This window comes from Heterocephalus glaber, unplaced genomic scaffold, assembly GCF_053883595.1.
Source record: "Heterocephalus glaber isolate CG9 unplaced genomic scaffold, H.glaber_assembly_v1.0 deba00000594, whole genome shotgun sequence".
In the NCBI taxonomy this organism is placed as follows: Eukaryota; Metazoa; Chordata; class Mammalia; order Rodentia; family Bathyergidae; genus Heterocephalus; species Heterocephalus glaber.
The window spans coordinates 31,132,634-31,144,756 of record NW_028258151.1 but is presented as its reverse complement, the minus strand read 5'-3'; the positions used below and the strand labels follow the sequence as shown (position 1 = coordinate 31,144,756).

The 12,123-nt window shown below is 45.2% G+C and overlaps 1 protein-coding gene across 3 annotated transcripts in view; it reads right to left on the bottom strand.

Moving 5' to 3' along the window:
• Ttc17 (tetratricopeptide repeat domain 17) overlaps positions 1 to 11,681 on the bottom strand; it is a 105,115-nt gene extending 93,434 nt beyond the window's left edge. For all 3 annotated transcript variants that reach the window (XM_021264328.2, XM_004852000.4, XM_013074794.3), the window contains exon 1: positions 11,491 to 11,681. In XM_021264328.2, the coding sequence (XP_021119987.1) occupies positions 11,491 to 11,649 (159 nt within the window). In that variant the 5' untranslated portion in view covers positions 11,650 to 11,681. The remainder of the gene's footprint in view (positions 1 to 11,490) is intronic.
• Between the last annotated feature and the right edge of the window lie 442 nt (positions 11,682 to 12,123).

Genomic DNA, 12,123 nt, shown 5'->3' with positions numbered 1-12,123 from the left:
CAAGGATGACTTCCAAAGCTGCAGTTAAAAGCTTCTTTTAAATGGTCAATTTGCCAAATTAAACCAAGATTCCAATTAGCTGTGACCATTTCTAGTAGTGACGCTGCTTATTATATCACAGGCAAAGCTAGCTCTCTGTCCTTACAGCACTTAATCGTAACAGAATTCAACCTGGAAAATATTTTTCTATCTGGGCCCAGAGGTGGATGCCTGTAATCTCATAGGAGGCTGAGGCAGGAGGATCAATAATTCCAGGTCAGTATGCACAACACAGCAGGACTCTGTCTCAAGAAAACTCCTCCAGGGCCGGGGATTTAGCTCAGTGGTTTCGCTGCCTGCTGTGCAAGCGCAAGGACCCAAGTTCGATCTCCGGTACCAAAAAAAAAAAAAAAGAAAAAAGAAAACTCCTCCAAAAACTAAAAACACGAAAAACAAGTAATTTTCCTTCTTTCCCTGTAAAACATACATCAAACGTTAGCATCGTCATTTTTAATACAGTAGTTAATGTACTAAAGTGACTTATTCAGGTTCCTGCTAACCAAAATTTAGGCTTTTAGTCCTTCTCTTTTTAAAAACAACATAAAGATAAACATTCTCCCAAATAAATTTTCTAGACAACTGTCTATTCCTTTCCTTGAAAGGGAATTGCTAGGATAAAGGGAATGCACTTTAAATTTTTATTTTTGGTAGCCTTTCTCCAAAATAGCTGAATCAACTTAAATTCTTACCCACAGTGACTGAGTTTCTATATACTTTCAGGAATATAAGTAGGAACAAGAGTGAGTACATTTTAATCTCTTTGTTGGCTTTATGTATTTCTTTTGTATACTTATAAAAATCGACCTCTTTTTAAATGAGTGTATATATCTTTTGTTTTTGACTCTTGTTTTGCAGTACGGAAGACTGAACTAGGGTACTTTACCACTGAGCTACATTTCTGGCCCTTTTTAATTTTACTTTGAGATAGTCTTACTAAATTGCTTGAGCTGGGTCAGGGATTTAGCTCAGTGTCACTGAGCCTGTTTGGCAAGCACAAGGTCCTGAGTTTGATCCCCAGTGGTGCTGGTCTTGAACTTGCCATCCTCCTGACTCAGCCTTCTGAATAGCTGGGATTACAGGGGTGCACCGCTGTACCCAGTGTACAGACTGTATTTTAAGAATATGGTATCCAGTTGGTGAGACTCCAGGTGACTATGCTTTTTTATTTGTGTTTTCTGACTTTTCTACAATGAGCATATTACGTTTATAAAGTGTTTTTTAAAAAGTGCTACCTACAGGTCATCTTGTTATCATTAAACTTTGAATGCTATAGAATATGTTTTATTTTTTTTGTTTTGCTTTTTTGAGCCAGGGTCTTTCTATGTAGCCCAAGCTGGCCTTGAACTTGCAGTGACCCTCCTGCCTCAGCCTCCAGAGTGCTGGGATTATAGCCGTGCACCACCAGGCCTGGCTAATTTTTTAAACAAACTGTAATGCCAAGTATAAGCTCAAATCTGAGGAACAATCTTGTAGCTTTCCTTCATGTATTATTCATAGAGGAAAAAGTTTCTGTCATAGATGTGAGCCCCAGGTAGACACCTAAAAAAGAGACAGCTGTGTTTTCTGTTCCTTTTCTATTCTTTCCTCTTTTTACCCTTATCTCAAGTCTAGTTCTCTGCTCCTCTCGAGACTGCCCAAGAGATCCTCCATCTGTGACTCCTGCCAGGCTACCACAGTGGTAAGCAAGATGAGTTTTAAGAGGACAGGGTGAGGGAGGAAGAAAAGTCTACTGCCTGTACTTTTCGTGTAACTCTGCCTTCACGTTTAACCATCACGGACTTTACCGTCTTCCAGGTTCAAGAAATGAACAAAACCCCAGCCCAGGCTCACTCTTCAAATGGGACTTCCTGGGCTCCTGCCTGTAACAGCTGTCGAAACTTTAATGTGTACTATTCGCAGATATTTCACTGGAATATTTAATTGGGTGAAATCAGTAAAGCACTACTATTACAAAATCAGGATTTGGAAATATTTTTATCAAAGGTAACATTCTTACTGCAATTTTTTTTTCTGCTAGAGTACTTTTATAGTATTTTAATGAGAAATTAAAAACTAGTCTTGGTATTGTAGGAAACCAAGTCATCAAAATTCAACTTTAAATAAACTAAAATACTGAATCTTGACCAAACCATAAATTTTATGGCCTTACATACTGATTTTCTGAAGTTTTACCCTCAACTAGCTTTTATAGTCTCATTTTCACAGTTCTTGGAAGACAAGGTTAGTTGTAAATGCTTAAATTCACACTAATACAGATATGCGAAGAATACTGTGTAACTGTGGTCTAGATTTGGACATTTATGCTGCAGCACTGCAGTCAATTTTCTGAGAACGTTCATGTCAAGCAATCACCATTTTTCTAACTGATAAGTGAGAGAGCCATCATTTTCAACATGAACAGCAAATGGATAACTTCTTATAAAATGCTGTCAGTCTATATTTTCTAATTTATGTCACTGAGAAATAAGTATACAAATAAGAGACTGAATAAAATGGATGATTTACAACTTTACCAGAAAATGAAATGTTGGATCAGGACACAAGAGTCATGGATTCTTTCAGGTTTGTTTTATTTTGTGATATTCCTGTGTGTTACAAGAGACAATATAGCTGCTTTATATGTCACTCAGAAGTGACTCTAATTCAAGCAGTAAATATTTGCTAAGCACAGCAGCAGGCAGAATAATGGCCCAACAAAGGTCTCCATGCCTTAATCCTTAAGCCTGTGAACTCATTATGTTACCTGGCAAAGGGAATTATGCTGTCAATAAGATGAAGGGGCTAATCGGGTTGCCTTAATTAAGGGAGAAACATGACTTGGATTATTAGGTGGGCAGTTCCCACAGGGTCCTCCAATGTGGGATAAAGGAGGTGAGAGAAAAAGGTGACTAAGGAGGAGTGGTCAGGGGTGCAACGCTGTGGCCTTGAAGATGTGCAGAGAGGGGCCCCAGAGGCAAGGCTGATGGGCACTGCCAGTCCCTGAGGGCTGAGGGCCAAGGGCTGCTCCCTGCAGCCACCGCCACAGTGCTGCCATCCTTCTGGTAGAGCCCAGGGAGACGAGTGTGGGACTTCTAACCTACTAACTGGCACATAATAAACATGGGTCGTTTTAAGTCACTAAGTTTGTGGTCATTTTTCATAGCAGCAATAGAAAAACAACACCAGCACCCACTAAATGGTAGACATAATGCCAGGCACTGTGGTGGTGAACAAAACATGTGTGAGCTTAAAAATTTGTAGATGAGTTCATCAAATGTCTGAAAAGAGACACTAAAATGAGTGCCAGAAATGGAAACTTGTTCTTCCTCAGATAACGGCAGACTCAATGGCCTGTGAATTCCTTGCAATCGCACACTGGAAACCACTGCTCTAAGAAAGACAGCTGAATATAGTTCAACTTGACACTCATTGAAACCTTAGTAGTAGGGCCGGGGATTTAGCTCAGTGGCACCGTGCCTGCCTGGCAAGCACAAAGTCCTGAGTTCGATTCCCATACTGGAAAAAAAAAAAGGAGAGAGAAACCTTAGTAGTATCACCTAAAGGGGGAAAGAAATCAGTGTGACTAATTTCTTTTATTGCAATCTCAACAAATAAACAAATAATAAAGGTTTAATTTTTCCATGGAGATAAGAAAACCAAATCGAAGGGGTTATTTTTGTTCATACTTCTGACAGCCAAGCACTCCTTAGCTAAGGGCAACAGATGGAGTAAGGCAGTGGTCTTTTAAAGTCAGATTGTGAACTGAGGTTCTGCATATCCCAAATATTGTTGGGCATTTTCAAATACTACTGAGACAGTCCTTTAGGAGGACCATTTAGCAATATCTAAGAAAATGAAACACAATGCATTCTTTGAACCAGGTAATTTCATTTCTAAGAATTTATCTTACATATATTTTATAGAGGCACGCAAAGATATACACACGAACACGTTCACTTACTGCAGCATTGCTTATGAAAGTAAAGACTGAAAACAATCTAAATGTCATGGGGTGGGGGTGGGGGTGGGGGTGGGGGTGGTAAAATACATTAAGAATCTCCATTTACCCGAATACTAGTGGTGTTACAGGGGAATGAGTTAGCTTTTTCTTTCTAACATGGACAGATAGCTAAGACTTAACATTAAATATCTAAAAGCTGTTTGTCGGACAAAATGTTTCAAGTCGGGAGAGTTAAAGACATCTATAGAGTGTCTGCAAATACCCAGAAACTTTCAGGAAGAATACAGAAGAGACGTTCACCATTACTGTATCCCGTAAACATTTTTAACGCCTCTTCACAGATACCACACTCTCAGAGAAGACTTGGGTTGCTCAGGCCTCTTACCTGTAACAGGGAGAACAAATGACCTGGCTTGTCACCGTCACAGTGAACACAATGTCCCTGCTCCAGACTACTAACATGATGGTCCTTCGGGACTGATATACGTGAGACCTACTACAGGGCTAAGTAACTATTTGCTTGCACTTACTCAGTACTTCCTGAGCGCTCAGCATGTGCCAGGCACCTGAGTTCCTTCACTGAAGGAAACAAAGGTGCTGCCTTCAGCGAGCAGAGGCAGAAGCAACAGTGAAAGGCCCGAGGGGAGGGGAGGAGCGGGCTTGGTGGTCCGAAGAACACCCTGAGATGGGCAAGGGCCGGAGCACAGGAAGGAAGTGGCATCTGAGGGTGGTGGGTGGCCAAGGGCCAGGCCTTTCTGGGCCAAGGCGGCTGGCTGAAAACTCTGGATTTTAATCCTCAGGTGCGATGGAAACCAGTGAGGGTGCCGTGATGCTCTCTGCGTCCCTCCCAGGACCAGACTTAGGGTTTTTGAAAAATCACTTTGGCTGCTGTGGGGAGGAGAGACCCTATGGGGCGAAATCAGTCAAGGAGGCCAGTTCAGAAGCCACAGCACGGGACAGATGGAGGCAGTTACGGGGAGGGACGCGAAGTGCAAGATGAGGCAGGGTAAGGATGCACTGCGGGAGGAGAGTTGACCGGTTACTGGGAGAGAAAGGAGCGCCAGGAAAGGCACCAATAGTTTCCACCGGAGCAATCTGGGGAACAGAGGACGAACAGGTTTAGTGGGGTAGGAAAGAAACAAAGTTTTGTTTAGGACGTTTGCATGAGGTGTGATCAAAAATTATGATCAACATTTAAATTAAAAAAAAATCATTGCAGTCAAAGACGCGTTGCCATTAATCTCCCTCGAAGTCCTCCCCCTCGCTTCAAAGACACTTATCCCATTGTCTGTGCCACTTTCTCAAGCAGTTCTGGAAGTCCTCTTTCCTAAGTGCCATTAGTTAATGCTGTCACAGCTGCCTCAATGTCCTGAACTGATTCAAACTGTTACAGCAATTTCAGCCAAATAAAAACATGACGGTGTGTCCTCGCCCACTTTATTCACTGCACCTGGCGCGATGTGATTGACTTCGGGACCTTCCCTAAAGTCAGAATGACCAGAGGAGGTAAATGATATTTTTGAATTGATGCAGGATATCAAGGCAGCCACAACAGCACAACTAAAGTCATGAAAGAGGACTTCCAGAACTACTTCCGACAACGGCAGGAACGACCCAGTGAGTGTGCTTGAAGACAGGAGGAGCATTTTGAGGGGGCTGAATGGCAATGTGCCTTTTACTGTAACTTAAGAAATGTAAACATGCATGGTAGTTTCTGATTGCTCTGTGTACCTGAGGTATCTATGAGACAGCCAGGTGATGTGTGGTGGGCAGGAGAACCTGTAAGCTGGAGTTCAGGGAGTCCTGGAGCGGCAGATAAGGTTTGGGAGTCCGCAGATGACAGCTGCTATTCTCTGCCATGAGACCGCATAGGATTACTGGGCATACACATGTAACAGTGGAGAAAGGCGCGCACCGACGTTCAAGACTCTTCAAGGAGGCAGGCATGAAGCAGAAGAGAATGAGAAGTGAGGGCCAGGGGTGGAGAGGAAGAACCGTGCGGGAGTGCGTATCTATCCCGGCAGCCACATCAGAAAATCGTTCAGTAAGGTGTAAGGACACAGGCTGGGCTGCTAAGGGGTCAAGATTACTGAGAACTGAAGTGGGCAATGTAGAGAGCTCTGAGTATTCTGCCAAGAGCGGCAGGGATGAAGGGCTGACTGGAGTGGGCTCAAGAGAACGGGAGGACAGGGAGGAAGGCTATGTACACGCACAACTCTGTCACTGTGTGATGGTAAGAGAGCCACAAACACACAGGGAGCTGCCTTTTGTTGTTTTTGGCACCACGGAGCATAGTTGAGATGCAGGTACTGCTTACACCACGCTCACTCCACCCTGAAGTGCAAAGCTGTGTTAATTTTTGACTTGATCTGCTGGCAGCCCTCTCCGTCCTCACTGCCAGGGTGCCTTCTGCTCAGTTCCACCAGTGCAGCTTCCAAACTGCAACAGCTGCCGAGCCCTGGCGCCGACTCTGAGCCGCCCTGAGCCAGGCAGCTGCCATTTCTCATTGGCATCACCTCTGGGCTTTCAGTCGTCTCTTCTGCTTTTCTTGTTCATTGTTTTATCCTTCTCTTATTGCTTCTCCTTCCTTTTTGGTGTCTGAGCAAAAAAGCTGACCTTTTAGATATAACATCAGCAACTAAGAGATGATTTCCCTTGCACAGCACAACCTGCCCATGACAGGCGGGCAGGAGTGTGGTCTGAATTACAGCCCTTATGACCCACTGTGCGCCTTCTCCGGGGGCCTACAGGCTGATCCACTGACCGGGTACACAGAGTTTTAATGATCTTTCGGAAGTCTCCTTCCACCAGGCTGTGTCTCGAGATAATGATCACACCAGGGAGTACTACGAGGTTTCCTGCAGACAACCGTGAATGCCTGAAAGGCAGAGACTGCTTGGCCAACTGGCTGGTATCATCCAGTCAACAGATACGCACTGCAGCCTGCGTGCTGAGGCAGTGTGAGAGGCACCCGGGTTTCGAGGCTGGACCGGGCCACGCCCTCCATGGAGCATGGCCCGCAGTCTACTAGGGCATTTCTGCAAACCAACACACAGCTGGGTGAAGCAAATTCTTTCATACAGAAATTCAGGATGCTTTGAAACACAAAATAGAACAGCTTATTCAGATTTGGGCTTCAGAGAAGCCTCACTGAAGAGTGAGGTCTAAGTTGGGAGGGGTGTGACTTAGCCAGACTGGGGTTGGAAGAAAGAATGGCACAAGCAAAGGCCAGAAGCAAGGGGAACTTAACAGTGTGGGGCTGCTCGCTAAACATTAACCATGGCTAAGTGTGTGTATGTGAGGGAGGGAGGGAGGGAGGGCGAGGCCCTCGAGGATGACCAGACACATGGCCAGAGAGACAAGAAGGGCTGAGACACGAGACAGGGAAAGAGTTCTGATCTCATCCTGGGGTATGCATCCAAGTGAGTACAGCTAAATTTCCCAAAATGGGGTGTGGCCTACCTATACCATCATCTCCCGAGAAATCTGATAAAAATGTACAAACCTTGGTTCCACCACAAATTTACTGAATCGGACACTCTCAGTGACCAGGAAATGTCTCGTTTGAACAAGTACCCTAGATTATTTTTGAGCAAGTAAAGTTTGAGGAGCTCTGATCTAGACGACAAGTGGAGGAAGAAGGAAAGATGATTAAGAAAGAGCTACGCTTCTCTTGTCTGCAAAGAAAAACGCGAATCTCATGTTGGTAGTCAATGGAAAAGAACACACATCAAAGCACCACGGACTGGTGAAAAGTGAGCAGTGGATAAATATTTGTTCTATAAATGCTTAGGGAAATTATTTAAAGTTATAGTTTATGTCTGTATATTTCCTAGTTCTCCTTGCTATTTTACCCAGAGTTAATGCCCAGATAATTTCTTTTTTTTTTTGGTACCGGGGATGGAACTCGGGTCCTTGCGCTTGCGCAGCAGGCAGCGAAACCACTGAGCTAAATCCCCGGGCCCCCAGATAATTTCTAATAGTGGCTACCTGAAAGAAAATGGACTGAATGAGAATCACTTTGATGCCACTGTGAAGGTTTAGCAGGAGTCCAAGCAGATCTTTGAAGTGTATTAACACAAACAGTGCTCTATGATAAAGAGATGGTTTCCTTTTTCAAAAGTGCTGATAAAAAAAAAAAGTGCTGAAATATCAGGCATTCTCTCAGATTAATCGAATTACTTAACATTAGACCAAAAATTAAACCACAGCTCCACTTATAACCTGTTAAATAGACAGAGATTCAGCCTCTTTTTTCCAACTAAATCTGATAGCTCTTCTTTGGGTCATAGTTGCTGAAATAGTCACTTATCAAATAGTCCTGTGCCAAGATTGCTAAACTTCTGTGGAAAAATGTACGTTCTGTGTTCTGAATTACTAGCTAACAGATGAACTCATTTTGTTTTGTTTTTTGAGACAGGATCTGTTAGTGTAGTTCAGGCTGGCCTTGAACTCCCAGTGATCCTCTCAGAGTTGGAGGAGTCAACGGACTGTAGTCCTGGGAATTCAGTGGCAGCTCAGGAACATGCTGTTTATAAACTGGGCAGGGTATGGATGGTCCCTAGCTGAGGCAGGGAGCGTGGAAACAATTCCCTAAATCGAGAAGTACTTGACACCTACTTGTGCCAGCACCGGGCCCAGCTTTGGCTGTGAAGAGGCTGCCCACAGGAATGCACAATCTGACGAAAACCCCCTTTCAACTCACCCACGGACGCAGGTTTCTAACATACATGTATGTCCTCAAGTCTGCAGCATGCAACTGGTGGGCGCCTATCTTTAGTGTATGCTAGGACTGGAAATATAAAAAGCAAATGAATATTCACTTCTCCTGGTAAGGACTTCTGGCTGTACTTAAAATATTTTATTAAGTTTATTTTTTTGCAGAGCTGAGGACTGAACCCAGATCCTCATGCATGCTATGTAAGTTCTCTACCACTGAGCTACATTCCCAGCCCTGTATCTATAACTTTAATTCTCCTGATAGAAAATGGCCTTATTTAAATCTGTATTTTAGGCAATTATGATTTTAATTCATAAACACTTCTTGGTATTTACTGTAGAAAATAATGACTTATTATACTTAATTTGGGTAGATTTGAATATCAGATTTTCAATCCGGATGGCACTGGCCACTATAATTTTCAATGATCTGCTATTTCAGTTTGATCGTAGACTTTTCCCTGATGTTAGGTTACCTTAAGACTGAAATCATATTGCTGCTCTCAATTATAACAAGAACAAGCAGCAGGACTTTGATACGTCACTCAGGACGCAATATACATTGATTTGTCTGATGGCTCAACCCCAGGCCTTGAGCAAACCAGGCAAAAGCTCTGGGAATGAGCTATACTCCCAGCCCCAGTATACAGTATATATACTAAGCTTTAAGTATGTTTCTGAATGTACAAACAGTTCTATAGAATTCCCAAATTCATGTACTAATAGTATCTTTCATTTCCTTTAGTACACCCAAATGTGATAAATTATTCTAATCTAAACTGAGTTTGGATTCTGCCTGTATTCAAATTATTGCCAGGAAGGAATGCATGACTAATGGGTAGTTATCAGTGGGGAAATCAGAAGCTGACTATGCTACCCAACTCTTATTTTATTTGTATGTGCTACTTTTTCCTCAGATTAAATCCAACTTCCCTTTCCTGACCTCTTGTCCTTACAAAGATTTCTCTGGAACAAGTTTTTTCTGGCTACCTAAGTTTAACATTGTGAACACTACACAGAGCAAAGTACTTGAAAATTCAATGAAAAAGATCACTAAAAGATACATGAAGAAAGAAATCTTGCTTCCTTAACTTTAAGCCTAAGTACTTATGGCAGGGGTGACTTGGCAGAGATCCAGATGTCTTCAGATTCCCCCTTCTCTGAGCCAAGTCACCACTGACCCGTTTTTCTCTACTAAAACATACGTATTCAATGTGCACCAGGAATTTCTTTTTTAAAAAAGCAAACCAAGTCAGATTTTACTTTCCCATTGCAATGTTCAGCATATACATATTTCTACCAGCTTTCATCTTTTCAGATGGGTTACTTTTCAGCTGAGTGGCAGGACACCAAAATGGGGAGGAGAAATCAATGTCACAGAATATAAATAGCTGCGGCCAGAAAACAATATAGCAAAAGAGCCAATAGGAGAAAGGCTCCCCAATTGCAGCAGAAATGACTTAACTCCACATCTTCCTTCATGAAGGCCTCAGGGAAAACCAGCCTCGGGAAGCAAAGAAGCAGAAGCACCAGGACTAATATAAGATTTCCAATCTTAAGTCAAGAAGACGTACTTGCAGTGTTTTCCAGGGTTTCTAAAACACACAGGTGCATATTTTAAGCCTCAGCTGATACGGCTATCAAAAGGAAACCTTTTTCTAAGAGAACATAATGAAAACACAGGCAGATTTTGAACATATTTGTCCAAGGATCACTATAAAATTTTCCATCGCCTAGCAAGTCTAAAACTAAACCTCAAATAAAAGTAAACCTTGTAAAGTGTTCTTATCACCATTCACTGCAGCCAACCCAAAGGACCAGTACTGGTTAAAACGTTTGGGATCTATGGGTTACATTGCACGGGGTGGGGGTGGGGGCAAGCAATTCATTTCTAAATGTCTTCTGGACATTTCAAGATAGTTCTTAAGTGCTGGAAATCACTAAGTTTACCAAGATTCTGTGGTCGAACCCGCGCACGCGCGCGCGCACACACACACACACAAGTATTCGGTAGGCATCAGCCGCACAAACAAAATGCAGCCACCATAAAGTTACATCAGAAAAGCGGTCTCAACCCTGAGGAATTAGTTCCAGCACACAAGAATCCACTTAAATTGCATATCCTCCGAGCAAGGCTGGGTCACAGGAACTAGGTAAAGAAACAGGGCAAAGTACACTGGGAAAGATGCAGGCAACGCCACCAGAGGCATCCTCCAAGCATTCCTTCGGAAGGAGTCAGTGTGTGATGTCCCTAAGGAGTCCCTGCTGGCCTGGGGCAACGGCACAAGCTAAAAGCCCCAAACCTAAAACAAATCCCAGCCTGTGGGCCAGGAGGCTGGGGGAGTAGCAGTGAATGGTCCCCAATCCGAGAGTACCTCAGCTGTCACTGCCCTGGGATTCGCGCGCACCCGTGCTGCCACCTGCTTTCTACTTCCTCGGGAGGACTGGTGACGCGTGGGCCCGAGAGACACCGAAGCAGGGCTAAGGGACAGAGATTTAAAGCCCAAGCCTGAGCGCCGGCCCCAGGGTCCCTGCCCCCACCGCTGGGCTACTCAGCCCACGCAGCGCGCGGCCCCCGGGGTGCAAAGCTGCGAACTTCCAGGCGGCCGACAATTGGGGGGTTGGGGAGGCGCCAGGTCGGGGACCTCGGAACGCCCAAGCCGCCGCGCGGGGACCACGGGAAGGTGGGCTGGGGGCGGGGCTGCGCGGAGCCAAGCACAGGGGGGCCCGGCCGGGGAATCCCCCCCCCCCCCGGGGCGAGGGCGGGCGCCCAGGGACGCCCTGGCCGCTACCTGCTGCTGGATCTTTCCGTCCTCGGTGACTACCCAGTGGGTGGTGGCGAAGGCCCCTCGAGTTGCTACACTCAGCAAAGCGGAGAGGCTGAGAAGCCAGCGTGGGCCAGAGCAAGGCGGCAGCTCGCACCGGCCGCGGACCCCCACTGCCGCCGCCATTTTGCCCCCCCCCCGGCCCGGCAGCTCACACCGGAAGCGGAAGCGGCTCGCCGCCCGCCCGCCATCTTGGGAAGGTCGGCGCTGAGGAGGGAGGAGGAGGAGGAGCCGAGAGAGCGTTGCCAGCGGATGGTTTGCGTCTGCGGCCTCCGTTGGGGGCGGCCCCGGGGTGCGGCTTCGGGTGTCCGGCCCAGGCGCGCCTCGCGCGGGAAGCCGCTCTTTGGTTATTGTTTTCCTATAGGAGATGCGATCTCTAAGCGTGGGAACCGGAGGGAGCTAAAAGCAGTCTGCAGGGTGGAGCTTACGTCTAAGTGAGAAGACAGTGTTTATAAAAAATACAGATTCTTGCTTTTAGATTTTAAAGGTTATTTCCAGTGGTGTACGATAGTTGGGAAACAAAAAGCACGACTTGGAACTACGCACGGGCAGAGAGGCCTTGCTTTTACCCTAAGTCTCAGCTGCGGAAGCCTGAGTGGG